At 58.9% G+C, this 27,906-nt stretch overlaps 1 protein-coding gene across 4 annotated transcripts; it reads right to left on the bottom strand.

Moving 5' to 3' along the window:
* Window positions 1–2,783: 2,783 nt before the first annotated feature.
* CALCOCO1 (calcium binding and coiled-coil domain 1) lies at window positions 2,784–27,584 on the bottom strand. 4 transcript variants are annotated; one of them, XM_030554429.1, is made up of 15 exons: window positions 27,505–27,584; window positions 19,441–19,605; window positions 18,470–18,572; window positions 17,206–17,399; window positions 16,519–16,677; window positions 15,921–16,069; window positions 15,115–15,205; window positions 14,694–14,849; window positions 13,705–13,959; window positions 12,924–13,049; window positions 12,433–12,528; window positions 11,993–12,104; window positions 9,987–10,201; window positions 7,956–8,062; window positions 2,784–5,751 (listed from the first exon to the last, which is right to left on the bottom strand). In XM_030554429.1, the coding sequence occupies exons 2-15, from the start codon at window positions 19,600–19,602 to the stop codon at window positions 5,547–5,549; spliced, it is 2,130 nt and encodes a 709-aa protein (XP_030410289.1). In that variant the 5' UTR covers window positions 19,603–19,605; window positions 27,505–27,584; the 3' UTR covers window positions 2,784–5,546. The 4 variants fall into 4 exon arrangements, with proteins under 4 accessions (XP_030410289.1, XP_030410290.1, XP_030410288.1 ...); XM_030554430.1 differs by having other exon boundaries at window positions 27,534–27,553; XM_030554428.1 differs by lacking the exon at window positions 27,505–27,584 and having other exon boundaries at window positions 19,441–19,611.
* Between the last annotated feature and the right edge of the window lie 322 nt (window positions 27,585–27,906).

Here is a 27,906-nt window from a genome sequence, read left to right as displayed (position 1 = left end):
GAGGTGGGAGATTAGGGCAGGGGTGCTTAGGTGGAGTTGGGGAGGTGGGGTTACAGCAGGGGGTGCTAGGGTGGAGTTGGGGGAGGTGAGGGTGGGGTTAGGGCTGTGGGTGCTGGCGTGGAGTTGGGGGAGGTGGGGGCAGGGTTAGGGCAGGAGGTGCTAGGGGTGGAGCTGGGGGAAGTGGGGGTGGGGTTAGGGCAGGGGTGCTGGGGTGGAGGTGAGGAGGTGATGGTGGGGTTAGGGCATGGGGTGCTGTGCTGGGGTGGCAGTGGGGGCAGGGTTATGGCAGGGGGCACTGTGTGAAATTGGGGAAGCATGGGGGGGCTATGGCAGGGGTGCTGAGTGAAATTGGGGAGGTGGGATGGGCTATGGGAGGGAGTTCTGGGGTGGAGCTGGGGGAAGGGTAGGGTCACAGAATACAATTTTCTAGAATACACCTGATCTCATCTATCTAATCTATCTATCTACAGAAACGTGCAGCTTAAGTGACCTCAAGCATTTCAAATGCATGAGTGACTCAGGCCTTCAAAAATCATGAGACCTGCTGAAAAATCAGGATATATATAAAGTGTTGGGTTCTTTTCTGCAGTTCTACTGTCATCACCTGGCTCCAGGAGCTGGTACCTGAAGAAAAACCACCAAATACCATGAGACACACAGCAAAATGGGAGTGTTGGCAACACCATAGACGCGTGCAGAGACTCCCCAAAACAGGAGACCCCCCCACCCAAGTACAGTGGGGTTTGGGACACTATGCTCAGAATGGGCAGTAGCTGTTTCTCATGGGGGGTGGGGGGGAGGCCATGCTCCCTACCAGGTCCTGCCAGGTCTGGAGATGAGCCAAGCTCTGTCTCCTGGGCTCTGGATGGGTCGCTGCAGGGGGCCTGAGGCCATGGAGATCCGGGGCATTTTGTACTTTCCCTGATTCAGTGATTGCTCGGCTTTAAAAACCCCTTTGCTTCTGTCACTGCCCCTCATTTCCTGTGTCCCCTCACTCAGGGCATCCTCTAGCACCAAGCCCCCCTCCCATGGCATCCTAACACCAGCCAGTCTCCCCCAGGGCTGAGCCCTCCTACCCCTCATCCTTTGCGCCGGGTACCATTTAAGCTTGCCGTGTCTCCTCCGTCCTGCTGGCGCCATCGTTGCCATGTTTTCCATCTCCCTCCCACTGGATAATTTCGGCAGCCGCGGCTCAGGGAGTATTAATGATCTATATATCCCAGGTCAGCCATTGTGCTTAAGACTCGGATTGTAACACTCCATTACTATTGGTTATACAAGGGCAAACCCTCCATCTGCGCCACTGTAAATCAGGCCCTTGTTGGGCTATTACTCAGCCCCCAGGCTGCTGCTGACCCCCCCCCCCCGCTGCTGCTGCCCTCTCCCCCCTACCCGGGTCCCGCCTCACCTGCCCGCTGGGCCTTTGTATTTTACATTTCTAATTAAATAAAATCACACACACACACACACACACACACACACACACACACACACACACACACACACACACACACACACACACACACACACACACACACACACACACACACGGCTAAAAAAAAAAGAGCGAAGAAAAGAAAAGCAGGGGCCGAGGGAGGGTTGTGCATGGGGCTAATGAATTCCTCAATGATTTGCTGTTATATTTTAAAGGGACCATAAAAGCCAAGGGGTGATAAAAATGGATTTTGTCGTTATCTGCACCAGCGCTGGGAGAGCCGAGCCCTGCGGCAGACGCTCCCTGGCCCTGCACCCATTGAATCCCCTTTTGGTATTTGTGGGGGTGGGGAGGGGTCCGAGGAACAGCTGGGTTCAAACATAGGGGGTGAATTGGCAGAAGGAGCAAACCAGAGTTGCCCCCTAAGCCCCGAGGAAGGTTCTGGGCAGGATTGGGGCTTCCCCCCAAGGAGGCACCTCTGGGGCAGGGACTGTCTCTTGCTGTGTCTGTGCCAGGTTAGCACAATGGGATCCTGATCTTAGCTGGGACCTCTACATGTTTCTATAATAGTAATAAATCCATGCTAGGCAGGCTGGGATCTATGAGGCTGGGAGTCACGACTCCTGGCCTTCAGACCTGTCTCCTGAGGATCAGTCCTTGCAGCTTCCTCTCATGCATCTGGTCCTGGCTGGTCACAGAGACACAAGCATGGAATCACTGGTTAGAGCTGACACCAACAAGAAATGCCTGGGGTCATGCAGCTGCAGACCCCAGACATCCCGAGTCTCTGCCCCAAGTTCACTCCACAACAGTCTGTAGCAGCTGGGCAGAGGGTCCAAACCCAGTTGGCACCATCTGAGTATTGATTCCCTCCCTGTGATCAGCAGAACTGCATTCTTACACTGCAATGTGCAGATTGGCAATCTACTGCAGGCAACAATTCTGCCCAGTTGCCTGCAGACCGGCTTCCCCATGTGGGCCAGGGGGGATATGGAAGGAGAGCTCCAGAGGCAAAGCCTGCACCAGCCAAGGGAGGGGGACAGATCTTTGTTTCTAATACTTGCCGTTGCGTTTATCCCGCCCTGCTCGGCTCCACCATGGCACCCAGCAGCATCCACCGTCGCGGCAAGAGGAACGTTTCCAATCCCAGGTGCTTCGGCTGCCTATCCAGCCTCGATCTCTGCCCAGGCATCAGCCTTACCCCGCTGCAGTTCTGGTGGCTTTTACTCCCATGAGTAAAAATCAGCCCGACTATCCTGGCAGAGCGTGGGAGGGCAGCGATCTCTTTGAGCCCGGCTGAGCGGCGCAAGGTTTTACAGTGCCCAAGAAACCATAAATCAGGCAAAGCTTTGAAGAGACCGGATTTTATTAGAATAGCCAAGACATGTAATATAAATATATATACACACTATACATGGGCCGCGCGTGTGTGTGTGTGTGTGTGTACGCACTGGTTTTTATTGCTCTGACGTTCGGGGACCTTAGCTGTCTTTTTTTTTTTGGGGGGGGGGCGACATTTAAAAAACAAAACAAAACCAAAACAGGCCAGGGATGAGACTGGGGAGAAGCAGGGACCAGCTGGACACATCAGAATCACCAACCACGGTTAGTCACAAAATCAAGAGCAGAGCGTCTATAAACCAGTGATCAGAGCAGCAGCCTCATCTCCTGCATTCAAAAGGCACAGTCATGAACTCTCATCCCACCCAGCCGACTGACCGAGAATTCGGGGGCCAGCCGAACGCCTGGCTTCTTTCTCCCTCCCCCTCAAGCGGAGGAGGGGGCAAATGGACAGTCACAACAGTATTATATTAAAAAAAAATTAAAAGGAAATGCAACCGTGAATACGAAAAGCAAGTGCATGAGAATAATCCAATGGGGGGGGGGGCTTATGTACAAAGGGGTGGGGGGGTTGAACTGCCCCCCTCCCCCCGAAATCAAGCAAACCAACTGCAAATCAGCACTAATTACTGAGCATGCTACAGCGAGCGGCTATGAGACACAGAGACCTGGCGGAGGGGCACCCTGAATCATGAGAATTGTAACAGTAATAATGGACAAGTCAGTTTAAAAAAAACAAAGTGAAAACAAAACCATTTCAGGGGTAGTGTCAGGGTTCTGCCCTGCCTGCTGCCGCATCCAGGGGTCATGCCAGGGCTGGTGACTCTCCCCGCGTTGTCTCCCCAGTCAGGCTAGTGTTCCTCCCCTCCTGCTCCTAGGGGTCATGTGAGGTCTGTGCATCTCCCCCTCCCCGCACTGTCATGTCAGGGCTGGTACACCCCCCCATGGCCCAGGGACCCTGTCAGCTCTCAACTTGGCCAGGTGGGTCTTTGGACCTCTCCTCCCTATCCCGTCACACTGCACCAGATGCCCAGAGGTTACAGGGGGGAGGGAGGGGCAGATTGCAACAGAAAGCCAGGCCCTGGTTCTGCCCCGGGAAATGCTGGCACAGAGGTTGGAGGATGCCATGGCAGTCATTCCTGATTGACACCCACGTGGCTGGGATCCCTGGGGTGCCCCACAGGGCAGATGAGTTTAGGATCAGGCCCGGGACTGGGAGCGGCGCAGTTCCAGGCCAAGGGAATGCTGGGGCCAGGAGGCCGCTTGGCAGAAAAGGCAGCTGGTGAAACACAGCCCCCAACCTGGGCTGGGACAGGACTGATACCCTGGTGTACACTGCTCACCCCCATGTACACACACCTTTCTCCCCAGGTCATGTGTATCCACACACAGAGAGCTCCGGGCTCAGGCCCCTTTGCACCCCCATACCCTGGGCGCTGCCCTATGCCCTCCACCCAGTGCCTGACTCAGCCCCCCCCCCCCATGAACCTTCCCCATTTCCACTCCCTACCTGAAATCGCCGGGAAGGGAACGGTTTCGGTGATTGGGACTCTGGATCCTGGGGGCCCTCTTGGGCCGTTAACCCGCATGGGAGGCAGTGGTGGCGAACGGCAGGAGCCAATGGAAGGCCTGTTGTGCCAATTACTTTTGCAGTTGACATTCTAACAAATCAGTGGTCGTTGGCGGCACGCTCCCAGCATTACCGGCTGGCTCTCAGTGCATGCCGGCGTCCTGCAGGGCTGAGCAGCGGCAAGCTCTGCCTGGTGTCCATGGATGGGGAGGCTAGGGTGGGGGCTGGGTCTCCTTGCCTCGCAGTCAGGGAAACTGAGTCCCGTGGGGGAACAGACCCTTATGACAGCGGTGAAATTCCCTAGCCCAGACATGGAAACCAGTAGCCCAGCCAGAGGCCCAAAGGTTAGTTGACTGGGCCCAGGGGAGTGGAGCTGGGGGTGGGGCCAGGATCCCGCATAGGCAGGGAGCAGCAGAGGGCAGCTGCCTTTGGGATCGGGAGAGCGGGGAAATCGAGGCCCCTTTTAGCCTGAACTATGGGGAAGTCTAACCCCACTCAGCCCCCTCCCCAGAGCCCTGAGGGACCCAGGAAATCTGCCTACTCTCACCTGGGGAGGTGAGAGGGGACCACCTGCCCTTGCCTTCTCTGAACTGCCCCTCCACTCCCTGTACCTTCCAAAATCTGGTGCCCAGCAGTTCCCAACACCATGTGTCTGGAGCCCAAGGGGAAACATTGGGGGGCGGGGGAGGAGATAGTGTGTCCCTACAGCAGCCCCCCAGCTCCAACCTCCCACCCCAGTGAGCCTTCCCCAGCTCTAAGCAATAGCCCCAGGTTCTAGGAGGCAGATGGGAGTTGGGGCACCCCCTCTGGGGACTCCTATTGCCCTGACACAGAGCCCCCTAGCCAAGGGGTGTGTGAGCCTGCCCCCCCTCCAACTGATGAGCACTCAGCATCTGCACTGGCTGAACCCCATATTTGGAAGGTGGGAGCAACTCGCCCTATTTCACCCTAAGGCAGCAGGGTGGGGGCTGGAGACCTCAGGCTTACAGACTTGCCTGGGAATAGCCACTAGGAGACGCTAGTGCCCAGCCCCCCCATTCACTCCCTGCTCTCGGATGCCATGGAGGGCAGGAGAGGGGGTAAATTGCCCCCTAAGGATCAGGGGAACTCCTAGAGGGTGTGCCGGGCTGGCAGTGCCTGACAGAATTTCCGGGGAGAGGCAGGGGGGCGTGACCCGAGGCTCAGGGCGAGGTGGGGGCGTCACTCGAAGGCGAAGGGGTCGTGGGCGCTGAAGAAGAAGTGGCTGTCGACGTGCTCCTCCAGCGCCTCCTTGTCGCACTCCAGGGGGAAGCGTTCCTTGCAGATGGGGCACTCCTTCCACAGGCCGGGGGACGCGGGCAGGTCCAGCGGGGAGGCGCCCATCCCGCAAGGGCCCGGATCTGACGGCTGGCGGCCTGTGATGCCGCTGCACGGGGGCGACAGAGACAGAGGGTTGGCACCGCTAGAGCTCGCCCCCCCCATGAGCGGGGCCCTGGCACCGTGCCCCCGGCCACCGGCCCTGCACTGAGGGCACGGCCGGGCTGGAGGCTAGGGTTATTATGGGTTCCCCGCCTCCCGCTATTCCAGTTCTCCCCACTCCTGATTCCCCCATCTCTCCTTTTGCTCCTTCCCTGTTAGACTCTGCAGAAAACAGAGCAGAGGACCCTGCACAGGACTGGCCCCCCACCCCCACAGCGCAGCAGCCCCTCTCCCTTCTCAAAGGGGAGCAGTGGCCCCCTCAACCCAGTATTCCTTTTATTCTTCAGACACCCCCGGCTCATTGCTTCTGCATATGGCACCCTGCGCCCACCCTGCCCTTCCCCCGACATCAGCATCCAACCCTGCCCCCAACACATCATCCCACCACACCCCCGCTCTCTCCTGACACCCCCATCCCATCCCCCGCATCCCTTTTGCCCTTCCCGACACCAGCATCCAACCCTGCCTCCCCACAACACGTCATCCCACCGCACACCCTGCCCTCTCCTGACATCCCCATCCCATCCCCAGCAACCCTTCTGCCCTTCCCCCGACACCAGCATCCAACCCTGCCTCCCCCCAACACGTCATCCCACCGCACACCCTGCCTTCTCCTGACATCCTCATCCCATCCCCAGCATCCCTTCTGCCCTTCCCCCGACACCAGCATCCAACCCTGCCTCCCCTCAACATGTCATCCCACCACACCCCCAGTCCTTCCCTCATGCCCCCATCCCATCCCCCGTCCCTTCTGCCCTTCCCCCGACACCTGCCTCCAACCCCGCCTCCCCCAACACGTCATCCCACCGCACCCCCAGCCCTCCCCTTATGCCCCCATCCCAACTCCTGCATCCCTTCTGCCCTTCCCCCGACACCAGCATCCAACCCTGCCCCCCAACACGTCATCCTACCGTACACCCTGCCCTCTCCTGACACCCCCATCCCATCCCCCGCATCCCTTCTGCCCTTCCCGACACCAGCATCCAACCCTGCCTCCCCATGTCATCCCACCGCACCCACGTCCTTCCCTGACGCTGCCATCCCTTCCCTTCTGCATCCCCCTGCCCTCCTCCGACACCCCATCCCATTCCACTGCCCTGCCCTGACACTCCATCCCATCCCCTCTGCCCTCCCCTGACACCCTATCCCATTCCCCCCCGCACCCACTCTGCCAATCCCCCAATACTGGCTTCCCTCTCCACCCTCCCACCATATCTTGATCCCATCCTCTCTGTATCCACCTGCCCTCCCACAACACGTTGTCCCAGCCCCCCGCCCTCCCCTGCTGCCACCACCCCATGCCACCCCACCCTTCCCATGATGTCTCCATCCCATCCCACCCTTCCCCCTATGTCCCCATCCCATCCCACCTGCAACCACTTTGCCCTCCCCTGCCGCCCCCATCCCACCTCTCTGCACTCAGCACCCTGCACCCAACCTGCCTTTCCTACTCCTGACACCCCCATCGCAGCCCATCTCCCCCGCACGGGGGGTTGGGTGCACAGACCCCACCTTGCCTTGCAGCTGGGTGATTCTATCTATTTCACTTGCAAATAGCCTCCCTCCTCTCCCGCCCGCCTCTGTCTGCAGGAGAAAGGAATCTAATGATGCTGAAAATTGATTCAGAAATGCCCTGACACAGCCGTACATCTCCCGGCTCCGCACCTGCCACTTTTATGGCCACTGGCTGTAAAAGTCATCGGTTCCCTGCGCCCACAGGGAAATTTATATATTTTTACTAACTAAGAGGAGGCTTGGAAAGCTGCCCCCCCATCCCCCACTTCCCCTACTCCCCAGGCCCCCAACCCTGGTCCCCTCCATCCTCCCCCCCAGCTCCCCACTCTGCTCCCCTCCATCCTCCTCCCCAGCCCCCAATGCTGGTCCCCTGCATGCTCCTCCCCATCCCCTACTCTGCTGCCCTCCCCCTCCCCTGCTCCCTTCCATCCCCTTCCCCACCCTGCTGCCCTCCATCCTCCTCCCCAGCCCCCAACTCTGCTCCCCTCCCCCCACTCTGCTCCCCTCCATCTTCCTCCCTATCTCCTCACTCTGCTCCCCTTCATCCTCTTCTCCATCCTCCTCTTTATGGGCAGGGCGAAGGAACAGCCCCTTGCTCTGCTGACCGGCCCCAGTGCGGCCAATCCCCCCCCTCACCTGGCCATCTCATAGAAGACACTGCCCAATTCGGGCAATAGCAGACTGGCCTCTTCCCCTCCGTTCCGCACAGCCGCCATCAGCACGGCCTTCTCGTCCTCCGCCTCCTGCAGTGAAAGTGGGGGTGAGAGCGCCGGGGACCAGAGTCCAGCCCCCACCCCCCAGCACTGGGGTGCCCCCTGCACATAGGCATAGTAATTGTGCCCCCCCCAAGTAATCAGGCTCCCCAGAAGAACAGCCCTGCTATGTGTCATAGGCCCTACACTGCTGAGAATGGAGATTCTCCAGTGGCAGTGGGCTGTGCCCTGACAGCCCAGGGGTGTGAGTTTTATTCCTGTTGCTGCAAGGTCCCCAGCTGCACCGCTAGGGTGTGGGCTACCTGACGGGGCTCTGCTAGTTTCCTGCTCCCTGGCTGTGTGGAGGAATCATGGAGCCATGCACGCGGCGGGGGCGAGGGGGGGCATTGGGTCAGCAGCCTGCTCCCCCTTGCAGCAGGGGTGCTGGGATTGATCCTCGGACCTGCTGGGCTGCCCCTGAGGGATCTCTGAACCGAGCTGTGTCCCGCCCCGAGCGGGGGCAGCGTGTTGTCATGTCGCTGCCACCCGGCGCCCTGCCTGCGATCCCTCCTTTCGTGGGGCTGCCATGGGCCACGCGGGCCACCCCCACTCACACTGAACTCCTGCAACAGATACCATGGAAATGGACCAAGTGCAGGGACGTTCTGGTCCTAGCAGCCGGGCAACCTCCCTAGCCCCAGCATAGCTCCCCTTCAGGAACCCCAGGGAACCCCAAATGCCTGGTGATCAGCTGACTGCCACATCCGGATCTCACCAGCCCAGAAGCCCCAGGGGGTTTTGGAGCTGGAGCTCTGGCTTCGGCCTGCGGGGGGAGCTACTGTGTTGTAACCAGACTCCCCCTTCCTGCTGCTCTCGCTGCCTCCCTGGGGATGGAGATGGGGGCTCCCCTAGCACTGACGCCATGAGGCTGGCAGGGAGAAGTCCCCACTCTCCCAGCTGACCCCCCCTCCCCACTTTCCCCAGCAGGAGGCGCTGGAGAGACTCCCCGGCACCCCCCTTTTCTCCCAGCCGTTAATGTTACTGCACGTTTTATCATGCCAATTATCAGAGGTTTGTAAAGTTTTACAGGGGCGGGTCTAAAAAGCCCCGCCCCACACTCACGGCTGGAGGGGCAAGAGAGGAAGAAGCTGCCCCGTGAACGAACAGCGACTGCAGTGGGACACAGAGAGATTTCAAACATGGGTCTGTTCCCCAACCTGGCATGGACGCCCCTTCGCCCCTGTCCCGGGGGGCGGAGCCGTCCCTGGTCCTGCAGCTCCAGTGACCTTCCAGCTACTCCTGACAGGGATGTGGTAGAGGGCAATGCAGGAGAGTTTGGGGGGCTGGCAGATAACCCCTCTTCCTGGGTGAAGCAGGCTCAGATGCACCCTCAAAGCTGGGCTTTCTGTTCCCCAGGAAGATGGGGGGCCCAGCCCCTCCTGCCAACCAAAACCCCACCCCATCCACCTCTGGGCTTTAAGGTTCCAGGGATCAGAAGCTTGAAGCCCGTCGGATTAGACAGGGAGCTAGTGCGCATTACCACGCATGGTGGGTCCCTGGGCACAGCCACGAGAAACGGGATAGACAATAACTGGGCTCAATTCAGGGGCTCGGCATGAGATGCCGCGGGGGCTACTGCTCACAGGGGGGTGAACTGGGGCTGGGGGGAGGGCTGCAACGTTCTGAGGTCCCTGCCTCAATCTAGGGTTGATGTTCTGCGTGGGCCAGGGGGCCACTGTTGGCAAGAAAGAAATGGTCACAAGATGGGGCTGAAAGTCAGGACTCCTGGGTTCGATCCTTAGCTCCGAGAAGGAGTGTGGAATAGCGGGGTAGAGGAAGCAACTGGCAGCCAGGATGCCAGGGTTCTATTTCCGCCCCGCCCCTGCTTGCTGTGTGACTGAGGGCAAGTCCCTGTGCCTCAGTTTCCCCTCCACGCTGCATGGTGCCTGGGGGTCCTTGCCCCCCAGGGACTCACTGAGTCGGAGCTGTTGTCCTCGGTGGGCTGCTTGATCTGGCTGGTGATAGGGGCGGGCTGGCTGATCACCACCTTGTGCATGGGCTCCCGCAGGCACGGTGGGGTCTTGGTGCCGGCCCGGTTGTCGCACAGGCTATAGGGGCTGAGCTGGGTGTGGATCCTCATGTCCTCGGGGGACTCGTCCTCCGAGTCCGAGAGTGGGGAGTCCAGGGAGCCTGGGGGGAGGGGAGGCCACAGGGTTACTTGGGTAGCCGTGCCCCCCGCTGAGCAGGGAAGGGCAAAAGGGGGGAACGCTGCTGGGGGGAGAAGCCTGGGAAGAGCCAGCCCAGGGGGGTGTGGAGGTGGTTCTTGGGGGAGGAGCCGAGGGACAGCTGGCACTGGCAGACTGTTGGTAGCTCCGGGGGGCAGCACTACTCTTCTGGGTGCAGGGGAGCAGCACAGGGTGATGGCGGGGAGGGAAAGAGAGGGCGAGTGGAGAGTGCACATAGCAGTGAGAGCGGGGACGGGGGGTCCCGGGGCAGAGAGGAGGTAGTTGGGGGCAGAGCAGGGGGGGATGAACAGGGGTTACAGTGAAGGGGTAATCAACAGGGGTGCTGGGGCACGGGGTGAGGCAGTGAAGGGGTAGGGAGGTAACAGGGGTGGGAAGATGGGCGGGATGGGGGTGGGGAGGTAACATGGGTGGGGTGGGGAGGTAACAGAGGTGGGAGGATGGGGTAACAGGGATGAGGGGGATGGAGGTGATGGGGTGGAGGGACTGGGGTAATTGGGGCGGGGGTGTAACGGGTGGGAGGATGGGGGGATGGGGAGGGGAGGACGAGGGTAATGGATGGGAGGATGGGGAGGTAACAGGGTGGGGGGACAGAGGCAGGGATCAAAGTAACTTAAAGGATTTACTGGTACACATGGCCTCAACCAGAAGGGGCGGGGCCTCAACCAGAAGGGGTGGGGCCTTACAAGATTTAAATGGGGCTCCGGCCGTGGCTGGGAGCCCCAGGGCCTTTCAATCATCTCAGAGCTCCCAGTTGCAGAGGCGGCTGGGACCCCGGGGCAAAGGGTCGAATTAAAGGGCCTGAGACTCTGGCCGCCGCGAAACTCCGAGCCCTTAAAATCCTCACCTGAGCCCCACTGCCAAAACTCTGTTGCTGCTTTAAAGGGCCTGGGGATCCCGGCAGTGGCAGGAGCACCGGGCCCTTTAAATCACCGCCGCGGAAGCCAGTCCAGTCTGGCACAGCGTACTGGCTCTTACCGGTATGCCGGACCGGACTGGCTTACCTTCACACCTGGATGGGGGTAACGGGTGGCTGTGGAGGTAGCAAGGGTGGGAGGATGGGGTGTGGAGGTAACAGGGGTGGGGTGGGAAGGTAATGGGGTGGGAGGACGGGAGGGGATGGGGTTGGGGAGGTAACAGGGGTGGGGTGGGAAGGTAACGGGGTGCGAGGACGGGGGGGATGGGGTTGGGTAGGTAACGGGTGGGGTGGGAGGACGGGGGGATGGGGTTGGGGAGGTAACAGGGGTGGGTTGGGGAGGTAACAAGGTGGGAGGATGGGGGGGATGGGGTTGGGGAGGTAACAGGGGTGGGGTGGGAAGGTAACGGGGTGCCAGGACGGGGGGGATGGGGTTGGGGAGGTAACAGGGGTGGGATGGGAAGGTAACAGGGTGCGAGGACGGGGGGGATGGGGTTGGGGAGGTAAAGGGGTGGGGTGGGAAGGTAACAGGGTGGGAGGATGGGGAGGATGGGGTGGGAAGGTAACGGGGTGGGAGGACGGGGAGGATGGGGTTGGGGAGGTAACGGGTGGGGTGGGAAGGTAACGGGGTGGGAGGACGGGGGGGATGGGGTTGGGGAGGTAACGGGTGGGGTGGGAAGGTAACAGGGTGGGAGGACGGGGAGGATGGGTTGGGGAGGTAACGGGTGGGGTGGGAAGGTAACGGGGTGGGAGGACGGGGAGGATGGGGTTGGGGAGGTAATGGTTGTGGTGACAGGGGTGAGGAGACAGGGTGTTACGCACTCAGCACCGTTGCCGCTGCCTCCTCCTCCTCGGCCGCCGTCACCTCGCTCCACTTCTCATCGGCCACCTTCTCCAGCCGCTCCTCCAGCTTGCGGGCATACTCCAGCAGCTCCTGGGGAGGGGAAGCCGCCGGGGTCAGGATCGGCCCCACCTGCGCCTCGGGCACCAGGCCAGGGGGAGATTGGGTGGGGACCGGGGGGGGTGGGGAGGCAGGGTCTTTGCCTGCCCCCACCCACTGCCCAGGCTGCAGGGCCCTTGCCTGACCCCAGGGCACCGCCCAGCCCCTATGCAAGGAAGGCCCTGATGGGGGCAGGGAATGTTGCTCATGTCACCCCCTCCTGGCAGTTTCTTGGCCCCCACTGGAGCCTGGGCCAAGAGCTGTTACCCACCCAGCTCCGGCGTTCAGCCCCCTTTGACCTCTGATCCCAGCTGGCACCAACCTGTTTCTCCTCCTGGAGCTGCTCCTTCTCCTTCTCAGCCACCTTCAGGGCCGCACGCAGCTCCTTGAGCTCCCGCTTGCTCTCTGATAGCTGCACCTGGGGTGGGGGGCAAGGGGGCACAGGACCGTGAGAACTACCCCCTGCACCAGCCTTGGGAGCGAACCTCCATACCCCAGGCACCTGATCCTCCAGGCCCATGAGTGCCCCAATCCCTTCTCCTATGGGGCAGGATGCCTCCTAACATCCATGTGCGGCTTTCGGGGTAGGGCCTCCCCATCCCAGCTCTGATTCCTCCCCCTTAGGGCAGGGACCTCCCCTCCCGCATGGCAGGGCCTCCCCATCACAGCTCTGATTCCTCTCCCTTAGTGCAGGGACCTCCCCTCCTGCATGGCAGGGCCTCCCCATCACAGCTCTGATCCCACCCCTTATATGGCAGACAGTGGGGTTCCCCTCTGTCCCAGGGGCAGTGCCCGCCCCCTTACTGGCCTTACCAGGCTGGAGTCCCTCTCGTGGGACAGTTCAGATTTCAGCGCCTGCTTCTGGGCGCGCTCCTCCTGCAGGTTCTTCTCCAGCTTCAGCACCTCGGCACTCAACTTCAGGATCTTGTCCTTCTCCGCCTGCAAACGGCATAGGGGGCGCTCATGGGGGCCGACCCTTGCCTGCCGTGGGGAGCCCAGCACGTCTCCCTAGCTAGGCTGGGATGGAAGGACTACAAATACCTAGCGCAGTGCTAGGGGGCGCTGCGCTGCAGGGAGCAGAGTGAGAGGATCAACAGGGGGCGCCCTCACCCCGCAGCTAGTGCTGGCCCCAATGTGGTGCTAGGGGGAGCTGTGCTGCAGGGAACGGGGCAGGGGGCTCAGTAGGGGGCACTCTCCTCTCTGATAAGAGGTTTAGGGGGTTCTGGGCTGCAGGGAGCAGGGGGATTAACACAGGATATTCTCTCCTCATGCTGGGCTTCAAGTAGCTCAGTAGGGGGCGCTCTCCCCTCAGCCAGTGCCCACCCCAATGCAGCTCTAGGGGGCACTGTGCTCAGACATAAACCAAGTTCTGAGCATTGTGTGGGTCACAACAGGGGGACTTTTCCCACGGCCTGGACATGCTCGTCCCTGCTCCCTGTCCACCGGTCACTGAGACAAGCCCACCTAGGGGATGCGCCTTCATTTCCTATCCTAAACTGTTGAGCACTGCCAGTACCCTATCCCAGAGGTGGCTGCACCCCGGCAGTGGATGCAGCCATTCAAGTGAGAGGCCCAGCGGGGTGGGGGTTGGCACCTCTATGCTCTGCAGCAGGTTGCTCTTCTCCTTCCACCACTGGCCTTTCCCCTCCTTCCATTTCAGGGTCATGTCCGCCAGCTTGATGTTGGTTTCGGCTGACTCCAGCCGGCTCTTGTGCAGGTCCGAGATGGTCCGGTCCCGGATGGAGGAGGCGCTAGCCAACTCCTCCCCAAGCAGCACCACTTTCTGCTGGCTGGCGGCAAGGAGGTCCTGGGTGGAGCGGAGCTGCTCACACAGCGCTTCCAGCTGGGCCTGGGGGGGAAGGTAATGGGGGGAGAGGGAGGGTCAGAAATAATGAACGAGATGGAAGAGGCCAACTGGGCTCTGCCCCTGCATCCCACCCCCAAACACAGCGACAAGGGAGCAGCTGATGGCATTTAAGAGACTGTTAAAATTCTTTGCTATTAGCATGTGGAACTCCCTGCTACAGGATGTTATCAAGGCAAACTGCTCAGTGAGCTCTGTGAGCTGCAGGGTAGCTCTGAGGTCTGTGCGCCAAAGCCAAGCTGGAAATAGCTGGCCTTCCTCTAAGCCAGGGTCAAATCCCATTGGGGCTGAGGCAGGCCTTCTGAGGAGCCAGGAGATTTCCCTCCCGGCAGAGATCTTCAAAATCCTGCTCCAGGAGGATGCCAAAGATCCTGTGGTGCTTTTCACGTGAGTGGGGTTTGGGCTGCTGCTTCTTGGTAAAATACTATCCTGTTATTCTCCATACCCCAGAAGTGGCTGCCTTTCAGAAGTCAGTGGGAAAAGAACCCAGGAGTCCTGGCTCCGTGTCCTCACCCCTAGAACACACACAGGCACCTGCAGCAGGGAAAGAGAACCCAGGAGTCCTGGCTCCCATCCCCCTGCTCTAGCAGCGACACCGCCCTAATCCCCTCTTTTCCAGGGAAAGGGCTGGTGAACGCACACACCCAAGCAGAGGGAGGGAGGAGCGGAGGCTGCGCCATGGCACCGAGGGGGGGGGGGCCCCCACCCTGGGCACTCACCGTCCTCTGCTGCGCGGCCGCCAGCTTCTGCTGCAGCTTGCTGATGTCCTCCTGCAGCACCAGGGCCTGCGACACCTTCTCGCTGTGCCGGGTCTTGGCCAGCAGCAGGTCGCAGGCCAGGTTCTGGCTCTCCTGCTCCGAGGCCTGCAGCTTGACCTGGGGGGTGGGGGTGGGGGACATGATCCTCACGTGCCGGCCCAGAGACTCCTAGGGGGCGGGGATGGGACCCACCTCCCTTCCCTCTGGGGGCCCCCTGGGGTGGGGGAATCCTGCTGGTCTCTGTATGTATGGAGTGGGACCCCCACTCCTGTGTGTGTCTGAGGGGGAGGGGAGGGACCCCTGCTCCTCTGCTCACCCCAGCTAGCTCCACCACCAGCAAGTCACCCTTACAAGCCCCGCCCCGGGGCTCCGCAGGGCTCACCTGGTAATGTTCCTTCTCGGCGTTCTCTTCCTTGAGCTGGTGGTGGATCTGCTCCTGCTCCCGCACCAGGGACTTCACCGTGTCCTTCATCCTGGGGAAGGGGCGGGGGGGACGACAGACAGGCAAAGTGAGCCCCGGCTCGGCTCAGGGCACAGCTACAGCGGTGGGGGGGCGGGTGAGGCGCAGCGAGGGGGCCGGGCAGACCCACTGCAGCCCGCCAGCCCTTCCGCGATGCTGCCGGGCCAGAACCCCAGGGCGAGTCTGTGTCCTGCAGCCTTGCTAATGGGGCCCCTTTAGTCAGCACGGCCTGGGCCTGGCCCTGTCCTAGCACACGGGACACTGCAAACCCACTCCGACTCCAGAGGCTGCACCCCCATGGCACGAGAGTCCATGCTGCCGGGGGCGGGGGGGGGACAAAGGACAGAGCATCCAGCACTGAGCCCCCACCCTGCTCCCCAGAGCACAGTACAGCGACCCTATGACATTAGCCCATTCTCACTCAGGACGAGAGCCCCCCGAACAGCTGGACTCACTCCCTTCTCACAGGATCCTGGGTTCGGACTCGGTGGTCATCCAACTGAGCGTCAACCAGGTCCAACTCTGCTTAGCCGACTGGATGAGATCACAGGCCCGGACCCATCCAGACGAGCCATGGAGGAGGAGGTCACCGTCCTTCCCAAGCCAGAGCCCTGTTACTCACCTGTCGCCACCTCCCCCACACCCGCCAGTCCAGCTGGGTCACAGCACTGACCCTAACTCCCGTCCCCCTCCCCAAGCCTGTTGACCCCCCACCCACTGCTGCTCACCTGTCCAATTCCACCTCCTTCTGCAGCACCTTCTCGCTCAGGGCCTGAACGTCCTCCTCCAGCTCCTGGATGCGGGCCAGCTGTCCCGCCTGCTGCCGGCTCAGCGCGTCCCGCTCCTCCATCATGGCTGCATGGGAGCTCGAGAGATCCTGGGAGAGGCACCGCCAGGCAGGGAGGGCAGGGGTGAGTCAGGATCATGGACATGGGAAGACCCGACCCGTCTCCTGCCTGGGATCAGCACAGCGTCTGGGTGCTCTGGCAAGGGGCAGGGAAGCCCAGGGGCCCCCCAAATCAGAGAGCACCTTTGGAATCTGGGGCTAAGACAGTGGGTAGCAGGGAACATAAGGAGGAATATGGGGGTCCCCTCCTAGGTGGGCATCTCCAGGGAGGCAGCCCAGCACAGTGGCCTGAGCAAGGAGCTGGGAGGCCTAATTCACCTGTCCGTGTGCCTCAGTTTGTCCCCAGTGTGATGGGCAACAGCCCAGTCCATGGGGATGGCACTGGATCCTTATCAATCCAGGACGCAGGGTGGTGGGGGACTCAACCCAGTGGCTGCTGCCCAATAGGGCCCAGTGCCCGCAGGAGGCACCCCACACACCTTGTACTGCTCCACCAGCTTGGTGTGTTCATCTCGCATGGTGCCCAGAGCCTCCTCCAGCTGCTCGATCCGGGCCTGCAGCTCCTTCACCTCCTCCTCCAGCCGCAGCTTCTCTCGCAGCAGCCTGCTGTGCTCCTGCTGGCTCTCCTCCAGCTGGTTCTGGGGGGGAATGGGACCCACAGGGACCGGCGCCTTTAGTACGGACCGAGGGGGCAGGCACTACACCCACCCAGGCCCCCAGGACATTGCAGGGCGCACAGGCAGGCAAGGGGTTAACTCAGCTGGACAGAGCAAGAGACAGTTGGTGGGGGCTCTTATCACAATAGGGAGGTGTTCTGAAGGGGCAGAGCTGCTGGAGGGCGGGGCCAGGGCTAAGCTCCGCCCCATTTCCCAATGCAGTTGTTCCTGCCTGCCCTGCAGGGAGAAAAGCCTGGCAGGAGGGGAGGGGTTTGAGTTGACTGGGACATGGCCAGGTGCTCTCCTGAGCAAAGCAACAGCTGATCCCTCTTGTTGCCCTCCATCTTGTACACTGGGTGAGCTCACAGCCTAACCGGGGCCAGGGGAAACTGAGGCACAAATCTGTGAAGTGACTTGCCCAAGGCCACTGGCAGAGCTGGGACCAGAAGCCAGGTCTCCGGGCACCCAATCTGGTGCTCTACCCACTAGGCAATGCTGACACCTCATTACCTGCAGCAAGGTGGCCTTGGGCACCACCAGCAACATGTCCATGTTGCCCTCGTCATCCTCCTCCAGCGTGACGAGCTCGTCCATGGGCCGGGGCTCGCTGAACTGGAAGGGGCTGCTCTGGCCGCGTACCTCACCACGGCGGTCCACGTAGCGGAACTGGTACTGCTGGGCCCCTGGCTTGGGCAGGTAGCTGGCTGCAGCAGGACAGACACAGGCCAGCATCAGATGACTCTGCCCCACCACTGCTAGGGCCTTGCCAGGAAGCCGACTGCCTCCAGGTGGGGGCTTGGATGCCTCATACTCTGGGGCTCGATCTGATCCCTGGCTCTCCCATGACCCATCTTGCCCCCAGCTACTGCCCCGAACTCCAGAATCCTGGCACCAGCGTGGCTGGTACCATGGCCGAGCGACTGGCAAGTGCCTTGTCAGCAGACCACGTTGGTCACAGAGGTGCTGCCCCCCAGCCAGTGTGTTGCCCCCTGGCCTTGAGCCTAGCCTGTGTGGCCTGCTCTGGCCTGGCCTCGCCTCTCTGACAAGCAGCGGGTAGCGCCAAAGGCTGACGGTGACCTGGATGCCCGTTCCATCACGGGCTGCTCGGAAACCTGCCATCCCATTCCAGTCCCAGCCTCGCTCCTTCCCCCCGGCTGCCTCCTGCACCCTTTCCTAAGATCCTCTCTGCTTTACCCCCTCCCGTCCCAAGCTGCTGACCCTGGGGTCCCATGGGAAGCCCCGTCCCAGTCCTCAGCCCCACATGAGATGTCAGGGCCAAGCTGTGTGAGCAGTCCCTCCCCACCCACTGCTGCCTCCTCAATGCCCCCTGTAGTAACTGCACCAGGGGGCTTCAGGGAGCATTTGGCTTGCAGCTGCTATGGCATGAGGTCATGGCCACACCTGCAGGCCGGACGCCACGCGAGATGGGCCCAGGGACCTCATCTGGTGCAGAATGTGGGGATACTAGACTGGATCGGCCCGTGGGTCTGATCCAGCAATGTAAAGCGAAATTGGGCTAGGTGGGCCATCTGGCATGACCACCTCTATCAGGGAGGCCGGGATACTTGGCTAGAAGGGCCCTTGGTCCAACAAGCCACGGCAAAGCCTCCGTAACCCAAACCCTTACCCAGGGCTGCTATCCCTTCAGACTGTTGTTCCGGCTGCTCACTGATGGACACCCCACCCCTGATCTCACCCTCCTGCAACCCCCACACATGTAATCTACGCGCCGCGCACTCCCCTACCCCCCCACCCCCGGAGCTCCCCCACCTACCATGGAACTGGACACTGGAATGGACGGGCGCCCCTTCGGCACCTCCGTCGGGCACCACGCACCACACGAAGGTGTAGTAATCCCGCACAGACGAGGCCTCCACCTGGGCAGACAGACGCAGGCAAGAAGGTTTCTGAGGAACCCCTGGCATTAGCTGAGCGTTTCTCTAGCGCTCATCAAGTGCCAGTGTCTATGTTTGAGCCCAAGCCCTGCTTCCGTCCACACACAGATCGGTCAGACCTGGGTGCTATGACCCTGCTGGGGGTGGGGGTGGGTCAGAGCCAAGGCTTGTCATTTTGCAATGGGGAGGCAGCAGAAAGCGGCAGACCCGAGTCAAAGGTCCACAGCGAGACCCAGACTGGCAATTGTAAGCCCAGGTTTACCATGCAGCATGGATGCCCAAGTGTGGGCTCGGAACTGCTGAAACCTCAAGCCTGGGTCTGCAGCACAACTCACCTTAAGGTGATGATACTTTCTGGCTGTTACACAGCACAGGAGGGTAGTATCATTCCCCTGCCCGCCCCTGTTTTACAGATGGGGAAACTGAGGCGCACAGCGGGGAAGTGCCTTGCCCAAGGCTGGCCATCAGGAATAGAACCCTGGTCTCATGAGTCCCAGGCCAGCGCTCTAGCCATTCAGCCACACTGCCTCATTTTGCTTTTGCATGCAGGGAAAAGCGGGAGGCTTGGTCGACTTGTGGGTAAATTTGAAAGTGGCCTGCAGAACTGGGCCCCTCCTCTTATGTGCACACTGCGGGCTCAGCGCAATGGAACAGCAGTGAACACAACAGGTGGGGAAGCCTCTACCCCAGGTGATGAGGCCAGTCAGACACCCTGCGCCCCTCCATCTCAGCCTAATTCACTGCCTGATCAGAACACTTGCCATGCTGCCCCCCATCCTCCCAGGGCAAAGATACAGGGGAGATCCCAGCTAACGCATCCAGCTCCCACCCGCCTCTCTCTTCGCAGTACCTTGAATATCCCGATCCAGTCGCGGGCTGATGGCTTCATGCTGGGAGGCAGGGTGTAGTGGCACTCGACCTTGGTGTTGGGTACGTAGGTGCGGGCTACGTTGAGGAAGGCCATGGTAGGGTGGGGCTGTGCCTGCGACTTGCTAGGAGACACCTCCTCCATCCTCTTCATCAGGGTGGAAGATGAAGAAAGAAGGACAGTGTGATAGTCTGTAACCCAATGTTCACCCTTTCCACAAGACTATGATAAATTCTGTACAAAGTATGCCTTGTGTGGTATCACTCAAAAACTCGTAATCTGCTGACCATTATTGTCCTGGTAAAAAGTGTGTGACAACACTGTATGTAAAGTTATACAATTCTACTATATGACATTGCAGAGACATGTTCCAAGTTTAGAAAGTAAGCCACAGAACAGTTCCAGAAAGACAACAGGCAAACTGACGCCTCAGCTAGGTGTCAACAAAATCAAACGGACCATCACCTGGTTAAGTGGTCATTCTTTGGCAGAAAAAAGGGAGTGAGTGAGAAATCTACATTTTGGCAAAGAAAGCGCTGGAGTTTCCTGTCTCCTGAACCTCAGCTAGAGATGATTCTCAAAGAAAAAGAGAACTGTCAGAAAGGGGAAGAAACTCCCCATAAGATTTCTCCTTTCGTCTCTACTCATAGCATCAACAACACTTGAAGGACAAAGGAAGGGATCCTGGCAGAAAGGAATTCAGCCAGTGAGGCTGCTAGAACATGTAGGGACAGAGACTTTTGCTTTGAAATCACTTAGTTTGTTAAGTTAGACATTAGTTGTGTTTTATCTTTAATTTCTTTGTAACTAACTCTGACTTTTATGCCTCATTACTTGTAATCACTTAAAATCTATCCTTCTGTAGTTAATAAATTTATTTTATTGTTTTATCTAGACCAGAGTGCTTGGATTGAAGTATTCGGGAAACTCCATTTGAGATACCAGGGTTTGTGCATACCATTTTCTATTAATAAAATGATGGACTTTATGTGAGTTCGTGGTGCCCAGGAGAGAGCTGGGCACTACAAGACACACATTTCTGGGGGAAAGTCTGGGACTGGGAGTTTGTTGGTATTGCTCTGCAGTGTAATTCACGGGTGGGTGGCTGTACCCTTGCAATGTAGTTGTGAGTGATTTACATGTGTGCGAGCAGATGAGGAGCGGTTGCTCTCACAGCAAAGCCGTGTAAAAGGCACCTCAGATTGGAGAATTGAGGGGACACAGCTGCTCAACAGTCCAGATTGTACCCTGGGGAATGTCACAGGTGGGAGGGAGAAAAGTGCTGGGGAAGGGGCAGGATGGGAAAATCCCACCCTGGACCAGCCTGGGATGCCCTGAAAGTCCCTGCTTCCCTATATGCCATGGGAACTCAGCACTGTGGACACCTCATGGACATGGATGCATTTAGCTTCGCAGCCTGCAGGAGGCAGGGCAGTGCCACTGTCTCTATTTTACAGAGATTCTTGGGCACACAGCGAGTCCTTTTCAGAGCCGGGAATTGAACCCAGGAGTCCGGGCACTCAGGCACCTTTGGGGCTGGACCCCCCAAGACCCCACATATTTCAGACAGAAAGGGATCTTTGTCTAGTCTTTTAACTCTGGTTAGTGTGCCACTAAACTAGGTCTCAGGGCACTTGGGTTCTGTTCCCAGCTCTGCCACTGATCTGCTGTGTGACCGTGGGCAACTCCCTCCCTCTGCGCCTCAGTTTCTCCTTCACCCTGCGAAATCTTTGGTGCAAGGATGATGGCTTGCACCTAGATAAGTAATCTTGGCCGGGGTCTCTAGGAATTAATGCAAATCCATTGATAAAAACAGTTCAGATTGCCCGGTGGTGCCCCGTGCCCATCCAGCAAAATGCAGACCTCTGACAGCCAGGAAACCTGGAGTCAAGGTACACACCAATGTAACCTTAACTCTGCCCTTTCTAAGTGATGGCCCAGGGTGCCCACAAGACACGTACTTGCACTCTGCCTTTGCAGCTCGTGCCCATCACTCAGGGAAGAAGCATGCACCAGCTGCAGCACAGAGTCCAATGCTGCCTCTTAGCCAAGGTGAAACTTGTGTCCAGGTGAACTGAACGGCTGCTACCTATGCCCACTCTATGCCCGGATACGGAGCCTCCACCGCAAAACCAACACCACACCCGCTGTATTTTACAACCTTTCACCATTGCACACAGGACCCCCTCAAATACAACACTGTCACTCAACCATCAGGCCATGCCCACTCCACCCTCGTACCCCACCTCGCTGCTGACGCCCCCCATGGCAAGAAGAGCCCCGTGCTTTGCTGCTGACACATACTTCCCAGCTCAGCACTGGAGTGAGACAAACGGCATCTCTCAGCATGCACGTGCACCGTTTTCCCATCCTCACCCACGTGGGGTGAGGCATAGGCAGAGGGGCTCAGAATCTCTGAGGGAAAGGGCACCCCCATATCGCCCCCATCACAATCACAGCTCTGCTCAGCTTCTCTGGCTAATCCCTCCACCATTCCACATAGCTCCACCTAACAACAGAAAGCACAGCTGGAGCGCACACAGATAATTCCTACTGGCTACCGCCAGCTCTGGAAAGGCAGAGTTAAGGGCGCGTTGGGGCATCCCTTCACACTGCCTTTTCTGGTTGTCCGAGGTTTGAGTTCTGCTGGACGGGCATAAGACCCAACAGGCAACCTCAGCTCTGGGTTAACCAATTTTTTGTCCGTGAATTTCCTTGTTTCCCAACCAGAAAGAGAAACATTTTTGGTAGGAATCAGTGGTCAGGCAGGTCATTATAGCTGTCCCTTAAGTTTGCAGCCAGCTAGCAAGGAGGCTATGTGATCCTAAGAGCTCCTGTCCCCTTTGGCACAGAACCACGGGTTGTATTGTGAAATGTCAAGGGGGGGAGCTGCTAACAGGGCAGTGAGAGAAATCTCATCCCTGGCCCCAAAACTGACCATTTTATTCCATGGTGGTTTAGTTACAGTAGCTTTATGCAGTGCAGTCATTCTCCTCCCCACATCAGGTAGCGCCCCCATCCCCATTTCCAGCTTCCCCTCCCTGTCCCGCCCCACGAAGCCATTCAGGACCATTCCTTAGCATGTGAGAAGCCACGAGCATGTAAGAAATTTGTTCTACATGTGTCACAAGCAGCTGCTTATGGGAGGGCCACACATTTCTCAGTTACAGCGGCTGCGCCGGACACCAAACTGGGCCCCTGCCAGGCACCCCTCCAGCTGCTCTCCCTGCTCTGACGCGGCTCCTGGCTCGCCCAGCCTCCAAGCTGGCCCCCTGGCCAGCCCCGCACAAGGGTGCTGTCACCTTAACTTTGAATTGTCTGATTTTCAGAGATTTCAATGTGTGGTGTAGTCAGGGCCCCTCCAGAACCTGGCTCACATTTGGGGGGAGGGAGCAGGGAGAGGGGCTCAGATCCCGTAGTATAGCAGGGCCCCCAAGATCCTGGCACACACACATGGGGGGAGGGCAAGGAAAGGGGCTCGGTCCCCTCATCCCAGAGGGACAGGGTTACTGGATCCCAGCACACACATGGGGGGCAGGGGAGGGGCTCAGATCCCTTAGAACAGCAGGATCGCCAAGAACCCAGCACACACAGGGGTAGAAAGAGGGACTCAGACCCACTCAGAGGAGCAAGCTGACACCCACCTCCCAAGATCCTGGTACACACATAGGGGGTAGAAGGTGGGGCTCACATGCTCCCACATCCCTAGTCACCCCATTTACCCTACCACTCCCCCATGTCTCCCCTCCCCATGTCCCACCCCTCCCCGAAGCCTCCAACCCCTCTCCACTCCCTGCTACCCATCCCCATATATCTCATGATTCCCCTTCCCCAGCACTCTCCCAACCTCTGGCCTGGCACAGCAAGCATTCACGTGTCATTCCTTTTCCTTTCAGAAAGAGTTTGTGCCCCTTCTCAGGTCTCTGCTGGCCTCGGATTACAGTTCCCAGCAGTAACAGAAACCCTTCGACAGAGGCAGACAGTTGCACCTGGCCTGTAATTCGTCCTCAGATATCTGCCAAGGGTAGCTTTCAAAGCTGCAATACCTGGAGGGTAGCTCAGGGTCACAACCTGTCCCCTTGACCCACCAAATCCCATGCAATCACTCTGGCTAGAAACTGTCTTTCTGCACGTCACATTTCAAGAGAATCCAACAGAGCATTTGACTTAGAACAGTCAACCTTTAACCACAGGGGTTCTCAGCTTTAATCGCAGGAGCCAGCTCTTCTATTGTGTCTTTCACCCATAGATCTCAAAGCATCAGTCTCTTCATTTTACAGATGGGGAAACTGAGGCACGGAGCAGGGAAGGGACTTCCCCAAGGTCACCTAGTTGGCCAGGTCTCCGAGTCCCAGTCCGGTGCTCTACCCATTAGGCCCCAGAAAATGTGGCCCTACGGAACCAGGTGACGTTTGCCGCTGTACCGGGCGAGCAGATGGGTCTACTGCCTTGGCATGGATGTTCTGGCACAAGGGGAACTGTACTGGCTTTAAGAAACGCTGCTGCGCAGTGAGAGGACAAACACGATCCCCCTACCAGCTGGCCTACCAGCAGTATCTGGGTTTCATCCTGCCTCTCCAGCATCAGATCCCGAAGTGCTTTACAAGCAGCGTATACCAGGATCGCTCGGATTGCTGCCCTGGGGCGGAGCCCACAAGGGCCATCCCACATGGCAACAGAGAAGTGGAGTCTCCAGTGTTACCCGCTCTCATGGTTTTGTCATGATAATGATTGCTTTCCTTAAAGCCCCAGCTCCTGGAGTGAAGGGGATACATGCTGATTTCAGCCTTTCTTAAAGAAAAAGAAAGTTTTCAGCCCTCGTGGCAGTGGAGAAGGCAAATGAAAAGAACCCCAACGCTATTATCTGTACATAATCTCATGATTTTTGGTAAGCCTGACTCATGACGTTTGAACATTCGGGGTTGGCGATACTGAGGCTCGTACCCGGCTGGGGCACACAGGGAGGGGGGATGCATGGACCCAGGTTCAAAGCCCCAGCTCTTGTGAAAGTGGCTGCAGGCATAGGCGACGACTCCGTGGGTGCTCCGGTGCAAAAATTAGTGGGTGCTCTGCACTCATTGGCAGCCAAGCTCCCCTCACCCCCCATCTGCCTCTCCTCCTCCTCCTCCGCCCCCAAGCATGCCGCGTCCCCACTCCTCCGCCTACCTCCCAATTCTTCCCGCCTGGCTGCCGCCAAACAGCTATCTGGCGATGTTAGCATGCTCTGGAGGGGGCAGGAGGGAGGAGTGGGAATGTGGCATGCAGGTGGGGAAAAGGCGGGGATTTGGGGAAGGAGTTGGAATAGGGGTGGGGGGGAGTTGGGGCAGGGACTTTGGGGAAGGAGTGGAGTGGGGATGGGGCTGAGGGGCTGTCAAGCACCCAGGGGAAAGAGGGGACGTCGGTGCCTATGGCCGCAGGATGCTTAGCGACAGCAAAAGAGCCAGGCCCTTGATTTTACATCTCAGCTGGAAGCTCCAGCACCTGGCTGGGGCATCGGTTCAGGACAGCTTAGAGTACTTTGGGGGTCTTTGTATGCTAGTGCAACAGGCTCTTGGGCCATGATTGGGCCTTCTAGGTGCTACCTAGGGTGACCAGATGTCCCGATTTTTGGGTCTTTTTCTTACATAGGCATCTATTACCTCCCACCCCCGTCCCGATTTTTCACATTTGCTGGCTGGTCACCCTAGTGCTACCACAACACAGAAATAAGAACAGCACCTGTTGCTTTATCACTAGTATCATTTCCCTCAGAAGCCTGGGTTTTCCTGGAGGGTCTCCCCTCCAAGCACCATACAGGCCCAATACTGCTTAGCTTGCAAAACACAGCAGGGGCAGAACACCATGTCAGGGCAGCAAGTCAGGCATAGGGAGAGAGACATGCTGGACCTGTCTACACATCAGCTGCAATGAACTCAGCAGCTAGAACAGCAAATTGTCTAGGAAGCTCCATGGCCAGGGTGAGGTTGCGTCTACACTACAAGTTAACAATGTGGTAACAGCCAAGAGACTCATATACTGCACTGATGGGGCTGTAGACATCTTCAAAGAGGTTCACTGCAAAGGCAGAGCACAGGGGGGTGACAGGCACCCCAATTTCCTCTCTGGACGAGCCAAAATCCTCGCTCAATGATCCCATGTGATACAGGCGCCCTGTAACGTGGCGCCTTCCCTGCCATCATTAGACTCTCCCGCACACTGGCGCCCACGTGCAGTGATCATACGTGGTGAGTGTCCCAGTACATCTGAATGAGATCCCCAAAGTGCACCTGCACCAATTATAATCCCCGGTGCAGCCACGCCTGGGTGGAAGATCTGCTGGCAAGCAGCGTGGCCTGGCGGATACAGGACAGGATTAGCACTCCGGGGACCTGGGCTCTAGTGCCAGCTCACACCCTGCTTTGCTAGGTGACCTTGTGTTAGTCACGTCCTCTCTGTGCCTCAGTTTCCGCATCTGTAAAATGGGGATAATGAGGCTGACCTCCTTTGTAAAGCACTGTAAGACCCACTGATGATAAGAGCTAGGTATTAACATTAGCTCCTCTGTAGAGTCCTGCTATTACTAACTTCTTCTGACATAAAATGAATCTCTGAGCATCCTGAGGTTGGCAGTGTGGCGCTGTGGCTAGAGTGTGGAATTAAGGCAGGACACCTGGCTTCTACTCCTAGCTCTGCTGTGTGACCTGGGGCAAGACACTTCCCCACCTGGTGCCTCTGTTTCCACTCCCAGCCTTTGCCTATGGAGACTCTGAGCTCTTTGGGGGCAGGGACCATCTCTTTGTGACTACAACAGGGCCCTGATTTGGCTTAGGGCCTCTCGGCCTTGCTCGCCTGGGAATCCTGCACAATCACCGCTAAAAAGCTCTCATGGCCTGGGCAAGACACCTCCTGATCGGCCCCACAAGCCCAGACAGTGCACGGCTGGCGTGGGACCTCCTGGCCATCATCCAGCCAAGTGCCTGAAGCTACATTCCTTTCCCCTCCCAGGAGTCTGCTGCTCCAGTTGTGCTGAGCCAGCCAAGGAGCAGCCATGTGCGAAACAAATCCCAGCAGCTGCCATCCATCCTCTCCGCTCACCTGGCTGCCAGGAACAGGGGGAGGATTCCTTGAAGCTTGCACAAGGCAAGCAGGGCGCACCAGCCTTATGCAAGGCGGGTTCCAGGAAGAGACAAGTAAAAACCACCTCCCAGCTTGGCAAGAGAAGAAAAGACTTACATCCCCAGCGGGTTTCGGGGGAAACTCTTCCCACTTCTCTCCCCGCCGCCCCCGGCCCCTGCCCTTCTCGCCCAGAATGAAAGGCTTTAAAAAAATCAAACGGCTCCAAACCAAAGCGACAAAGGAAACTCGTGTTCGGAAACCCAAAGCCACAGGCGTGCTGGGGAAGGAAGCTGCACAGGGGGGGAACTTGTGCAGGGGGGTGAGGGAGTGGTGAAGATTGCCCTGATGCACCAGCCCCAGGTGCAAATACAGGCATGGGAGAGATTCCTTGCTCTTTAATGCCACGGGAGTGGCTAATCTCTGGGTTGCCCGGGCCAGGGGCATGGGGGTGGGGGATCAGCTCTAACCAGGCAAACAGCACAGCAGGGCAGGTCGCAGGCCTGACCCAGCAGCCAGGACAGATCGGAGTAAAGCAGTGGAAGGGGGCTTAAGCAGGGGGGAGGAAAAGGGGCTGACAGCTGGGGCTGGGGTTCCACCTCCTGGGCTGCCCCCTTCCAGAGGACAGGGATGGCCCCACTGCCCTCCCTGCAGCAGGGAGCCCAGCCTCCCAAGGCCTCGAAGCACAGGCCAGGCAAGCCTGAGATCAGGGGGCTCCTGGACTCCAGGGTACCCTGGCTACACGCACAGCCCTCTCGAGATGGGGTACTGCGGGGGGGGGGGAGCACGGATCGCCCCCAGGGAGCCCCTGGCACGAGGCTGCACGGTGCAGAAAGGGAATTGCCCCTCTCCAAAAGCCCAGACCCACCCCCTCCCGCAGGCAGCAGCAGGGGGCAGGGGCCTGAGGGGAGGAGGAAAGCAGAGGCGCCCCATTAGATAAAGAAGGTCTCTTACCCTACAGAGCAATCAGCTGTTCCACTAACCTTTTACCAACAACAAAAACACCACTCAGCCCAGCAGGGGGCGGGGGGAAGGGGAGACCCGAAGGATGCTGGGAGTTGTAGTTCCTTCTGGCTGCCTGGCGCTAGGGTGGAGCAGGAGAGAAGACTGCAGCTCCCAGAGAGCCCTGGGGCGAGGGAGGCAAAGAGCCTCCTGGCCGTGGAGTCTGGGGAGTGTAGTTTTCCCAGGTGGGAAGTCCAGGCAGTGTATGGGGCAAGAGGACTTCAACTCCCAGGGTGCACCGGGCTCCCAGAGGCCATGGAGGCATTGAGTATTATTCGAAGAGGAGTCAGGTTTCAAGTTGTTCAGGGTAGAGCCATACTGGGCTCGGAGCTCGAGCGGCCCCTGTTCAGCTGG

This window comes from Gopherus evgoodei, chromosome 3 (assembly GCF_007399415.2).
Source record: "Gopherus evgoodei ecotype Sinaloan lineage chromosome 3, rGopEvg1_v1.p, whole genome shotgun sequence".
NCBI classification, from domain to species: Eukaryota; Metazoa; Chordata; order Testudines; family Testudinidae; genus Gopherus; species Gopherus evgoodei.
Note: the sequence above shows the minus strand (reverse complement) of the source record. Positions and strands in the feature narration are given on the sequence as shown.

Coding starts and splice junctions, on each gene's coding strand:
- CALCOCO1 (XM_030554428.1), bottom strand. CDS start 19,611: ATGAAGAGGATGGAGGAGGTGTCTCCTAGCAAGTCGCAGGCACAGCCC. Junction 13,050..13,704: donor ACCTGCTGCAGAGCATAGAG/GTGCCAACCCCC, acceptor TGCCGTTTGCAG/GCGGAGAAGGACAAGATCCT. Junction 8,063..9,986: donor AGGACAACAGCTCCGACTCA/GTGAGTCCCTGG, acceptor CTTTCACTGCAG/GAGGCGGAGGACGAGAAGGC.